The 5,316-nt window shown below is 39.7% G+C and overlaps 1 protein-coding gene across 1 annotated transcript; it reads left to right on the top strand.

The window, feature by feature from the left end:
- The first annotated feature begins 3,132 nt into the window (after positions 1-3,132).
- On the top strand, positions 3,133-3,789 carry LOC143022901 (zinc finger MYM-type protein 1-like). Its single transcript, XM_076181300.1, has one exon. The coding sequence runs from the start codon at positions 3,133-3,135 to the stop codon at positions 3,787-3,789; it is 657 nt and encodes a 218-aa protein (XP_076037415.1).
- Positions 3,790-5,316: the final 1,527 nt, after the last annotated feature.

The following is a 5,316-nucleotide window of genomic DNA, read 5'->3' as shown; positions in this document are numbered from 1 at the left end:
TAAGGGCAGAGGGAAATTGGGAGTGGGTGAGGGTGCTGGCTGTGGTTGGGGAGGTGGGAGTGGGGTTACTAGGGGGCAGGTAGAACATGTCCAAGTGTTTGTGTATTGGTTTGTGTCAGCAAGTGTTGTACAAGTGAGGTGGGCCCAGTTTTTGCACATATTGCACTGAACTGAGCCCTTTGTCTGTCTGCTCGAAGTAATGGGTTTAGAGCATGTTGGGCATGTGTATTTTGTGGTGGGTCCAGGATTGCTCTCTACATCTCCAGCTAAAAGTAGAAGAAGAGGGGTGATCGCCGGAAAATCACCCCTCGGTGCAGAAAAAACGTAATATTGCATGTTGGGAAAAAGGATTGTGGTACTCCCCAAGGTAGGTGTAGCTCCTCTTGGGGATCGGTGCCACCTGCGTAGAGCCGGTGGCCAGGGGTGGTTGCTGCCGTTTGGCCCCCAACTCTTGGGGTTGGGGGTGGTCCCACGACGTAGACGCTGCAGCTCAAGGACCACAAAAATCAGGTAGTGTTGGACTGTCAAACACCTGTACAAAATACTGTATGATCATTCAAGAGTCATGAGACATTGACTGCCATATATCAATACGGTGTGATCATTCAAGAGAAAACAGTACATGTAATTTACTGTATGGTGTCCTTAGACACACTGCAACTGATTCCTGTTTCATAAATGTGTATCAATAATGTATGATCACTGAAGAGAGAACATGTAATTTACTGTACAGAGACCTGAGACACCTGTTCTTCCTGTTTCATGTAGAGGGGGGATAGTAGTATTTGTACTGTATGAGTATCCAAAAACATGTATATTTTTGTATCATTTCTATCTTTGTATAATCTGAATAAAAATGCAAATTGTTTTTATGTTTGAAATAGATTGTTGGATTGATTGTTTCATCAATTGATGCAATTGGATATCAGAGCCAACGCTTGATTGCATGGATGACACTCAGAATCAGTATTCTGGCTACGGCTGACTGCTGCCATGTATACACAGTCAACCTCGCCTAAGTCGAATCTGTTGGGACCAGAAATTTTTCTTCGACTTGATAATTCAACAGAAACATGATAATTCAACCATGTCAACAGAAAAGGTATGAAACCTGCCTGAATTTCCTTCAACTTAGATGAAATTCATCTTATGCGGATTCGACTTGGGCGAGGTTGACTGTATATTATGTCTTTGAAACAAGTTTGTTCAAAATAAAAACAAGTTTGGTCAAAATCAGCTGAGAAGGATCCCTCCTCCAAATAGTTTGGCCTCTGCAGACACTGGATGCCTTGTACCTCCCGCGCCCCTCCAATACCTTGGGCCTCTGCAGACACTGGATGCCTTGTACCCCCAATACCTTGGGCCTCTCTGCAGACACTGGATGCCTTGTAAACCCCGCCCCCTCAATAGCTTGGCCCTCTGCAGAAACTGGATGCCTTGGAGCACCCCCCCCCCTCCCATAGCTTGGGCCTCTGCAGACATTGGATGCCTTGTACCCCCCCCCCCCAATAGCTTGGGCCTCTGCAGAAACTGGATGCCTTGTACAACCCCCCCCCCCCAATAGCTTGGGCCTCTGCAGAAACTGGATGCCTTGTAGTTTTTCATTAACCAAGATAAAAATTTGAAGAGTGCCCTAAATTTGTAGATAAATGGGCACTGGTAAAGAAATTAAGACTACCGAATACCGATTATATTATAGCTAAGTCTACCCTAATACGAAAAACATCATATTTAATCTTCATTGCTTAATGTCTAGTTATATGATGTATGTATACATATAGAACCTATAGAGGTAAAGAAGGAGAACGTTTTGCACGTCTCACGGGACCGCAAGCGTGATTTCACATAGAACGTGTGAGAGCGGACAGTGGAGAGTAGGACCAACGTACAGAACGAATTACGAAATTTGAATTGAGTGCCCAGTGAGAGGGGGTTTACACGGTCTGACGGTTCGTCGAACGCAGTTCGACAGACACGTGTTTAAACTTTAAAGTGATGTGTGAACGGGGTATTTGGTTGTCAAACACGCTGGTTAAACAGTTTGAAGAAAGTCTGTCCGAGTCTGACTTTTTGTGGGCAGGACTTCATTGTCCACAAACCGTTTGAATGTGAGAACGCGCGTCGAACTCATTATGTCGCTCCCGCAGTGCCGACCCTGGCATGCTAGAGAGAGGTAGTGTTTCTTTTTGACTCCGCGAGTCCGCGTGTATTACGCTTAAAAACAGTGCACTGTACCATATTCTTGAATCTAATAGTGTGTAGAATTAGATTATCATCCTGCTTCCAGTTATTCTATTTGATTATTATTATTATTTTCGGTTCTTTTATTTTACAGAAAACTTAAACCATGGCCTTGCATCCCCAAGAAATCAATTCTGTGGTGGCGTCCTTGCATCCCCAAGAAATAAGTTTTGTGACTGTAAGTGAACTTCAGCAGCTTAAGTTTTCACAGCTGTCTCTACATGAGAAAGTTACAGTTAAGAAAAGAGGCCGTTCAACACCAGATATTCAAATATCTCAGCCTGGCATAAGCAACAACAAGAAATATATTCGTAGCTTTAATTCTGAATGGTACCAAGGGAAAAATTGGCTTTGCGGCTGTGAAGTAAAAAATGCTCTGTTTTGCTTCCCATGTTTGCTGTTTGGAGGTGATGTAACGTGGACAAAAGATGGTTTTAGAAATATAAACAAAATGAAAGAAAAAACTGAAAAGCATGAAAAGTCAAAGAAGCACATTGATAATGTACTTTTGCTGTCACTTTTAGGAACTGTAAATATTAAGGAGAAACTTAGTGAGGCATACAGACTTTCAATCAATGAGCATAATATAAAGGTTAAAAAGAACCGTGAAATTTTGTCCAAAATAATAGACTGCATTTTCTTTTGTGGAAACTTTGAAACTCCCTTGCGTGGACATGATGAAAAAGAGGATTCCGTTAATCCAGGGATATTTAGAGGATTAGTAAATTTTGCATCTAAATTAGATCCAGATTTGAAGAATCACTTTGAAACACACCTTTGAAGACTTTACTGGTTTCTAAGACCATTCAGAATGAGATACTTGACCGCCTGCTAAAAATATACCATGAGGAGGTAAGGACAGAAATTAGAAAAGCTTCCTTTGTAGCTGTGATGGCTGATGACACAACAGATGTTTCAGAGCACACTCAAATGGTCCTTGTTCTACGGTATGTATTGAATGGAGAAATATTTGAGCGTTTTTGGGGATTCTTTATTCCAGAAAATCAAACTGCAGATGGCATATCAAAACGTATTTTAGAACAATTGGACATAATCCCTCAAGGAAATGGACAAAAACTGATAGCTCAGACATTTGATGGTGCAAATGTCATGAAAGGCAAAAGAGCACAAGTTCAAGCAAAAATAAAAGCAGTTTATAGCAATGCACATTTCATTCACTGTTATGCACATCAACTTAATTTAATAATGAGAAATGCAGCAAGTATTACACGAAACACAAGAATATTTTTCTCTAACATTCTGGCTATTCCAACATTCTTCTCAAGATCACCACAATGTGTGTCCATTCTCAAGAAGCATATGGACATCAGTATTCCACGTCCATCCTCTACAAGGTGGAACTTCAACATACGGACCATAAACAGAGTTCATGAAAATTTGCAACCTTTAAAAAACTGCCTTACTGAGATTCAGTCAACATCAAATGCAGATCAAACCATTGCAGAAGCAACAGGAATTTTAAAATACCTGAATGATGATAATTTCAAGTTTTTGTCAGTTTTTTCATCAGATTATACCTCATGTTGAAATAATTTACAACCAAATGGAATCTCGAGAAATTAGTGTGTTTAAAGTTAATGAATACAGAGCAAATTTCAAAACTGCTATTTTAGAAATAAGAAACTCAATACTAGTACAGTCAAACCTCGGTTATCGAACGCTTCTGTTCTCGACCAAATCGGTTTTCGACCAAAAATTTCGAGAATTTTACGTCTCAGAACTCGACCAAATTTCGGCTCTCGAACAAACCGAAAGAAGCCGAGCGTACCCGAACGCGGCTCACTCGCGAGCCGAGAGAACTCGAACGCTAAGGACGCTTCCTTCGTAGCGCATATGCGATCAAAGTTCATTCCGAGCAGACGTGTTCGTTCTTATTTACGTAAATCTGACTTTTTTTCATCTTTGCATGGTGTATTAGCCCCTAATCATGGGTCCAAAGAAAGCAAGTTCAAGTGGTGAAGAAAAGAGGAAAGTAGTGCGCAAAACTATTGAATTTAAAAAAGAATTAATAGCGAAATATGAATCTGGCGTTCGTGTGTCTGCGTTGGCTAAGGAGTTTGGGATGGCGAAATCGACGATAAGCACCATCCTAAAAAATAAAGACCAGGTTAAAGCAAGTGATGTGGCTAAAAGATCAAGTGTTTTTAGCAAACAAAGGCCACAGGTATTGGAGGAAGTGGAGAAACTTTTGCTGATTTTCGTAAATGAGAAACAGTTAGCAGGTGATACTCTAAATGAAGATGCAATTTGTGCCAAAGCAAGACAATTGTATGAAGATTTGATAAAAAAAGATCCTAGCATTATTCCGGAAGGGTTTGATTTTAAAGCAAGCAGAGGGTGGTTTGAAAAGTTTAAGAAAAGAAGTGGGATACACTTATTTATGGTAAACAGTATACAGTGCAGTTTATGGTGTAAAATAGTAAAAAAAAAATTAGAAAAAGTTGTTTTTTAGACTTGGAACGGATTAAAATGATTTACATTGATTATAATGAGAAAAATTGTTTCGGTTTTCGAACAAATCGCTTTTCGAACAGCCCTCTCGAACGGATTATGTTCGAAAACCGAGGTTTGACTGTACAGTGAGAATCCTTCAAAGACACTCATGGCAGAAGCTAAGGGAGTGTGTGACTGTATATGTGTTGAAATAATGGACATATATTCTTCCACTAAACACTTCGTAGTTGCTTAATTGTTCAACAAGAAATGCTTCATTGATTCTAAGAATGAATTTCCTACAGAAGAGATAGTACTGACCACTGAAGCATATCCTATGATTGGCAAAGAAAAGCTTATAACTGAACTAAAAGTATTCTATCGTATGTCTGGTATTCATGAATATTGCAAATTAATTGAGCTGCTGAAATTTATCTTGGAGAATAATCTAGATGATGTTCTTAATGAAATTACGAAACTAATAAAAATCCTCTTGACAATTCCCATCAGAGGCAGAACGCTGCTTTTCAACACGGAAAGAATACAAACTTTTCTAAAGAGCACTATGAAATCTGAAAGACTAAATGTGCTTGCAGTGTTTTCAATGGAGAAAAATTTCGT

This window comes from Oratosquilla oratoria, unplaced genomic scaffold (assembly GCF_046742065.1).
Source record: "Oratosquilla oratoria isolate Oo_2021 unplaced genomic scaffold, ASM4674206v1 SCAFFOLD220, whole genome shotgun sequence".
NCBI classification, from domain to species: Eukaryota; Metazoa; Arthropoda; class Malacostraca; order Stomatopoda; family Squillidae; genus Oratosquilla; species Oratosquilla oratoria.
This window is presented reverse-complemented; position numbering and strand designations above follow the sequence as displayed.

Bases quoted from the DNA above. Each gene is read 5' to 3' on its own strand.
- LOC143022901 (XM_076181300.1), top strand. From the start codon at position 3,133: ATGGCTGATGACACAACAGATGTTTCAGAGCACACTCAAATGGTCCTT.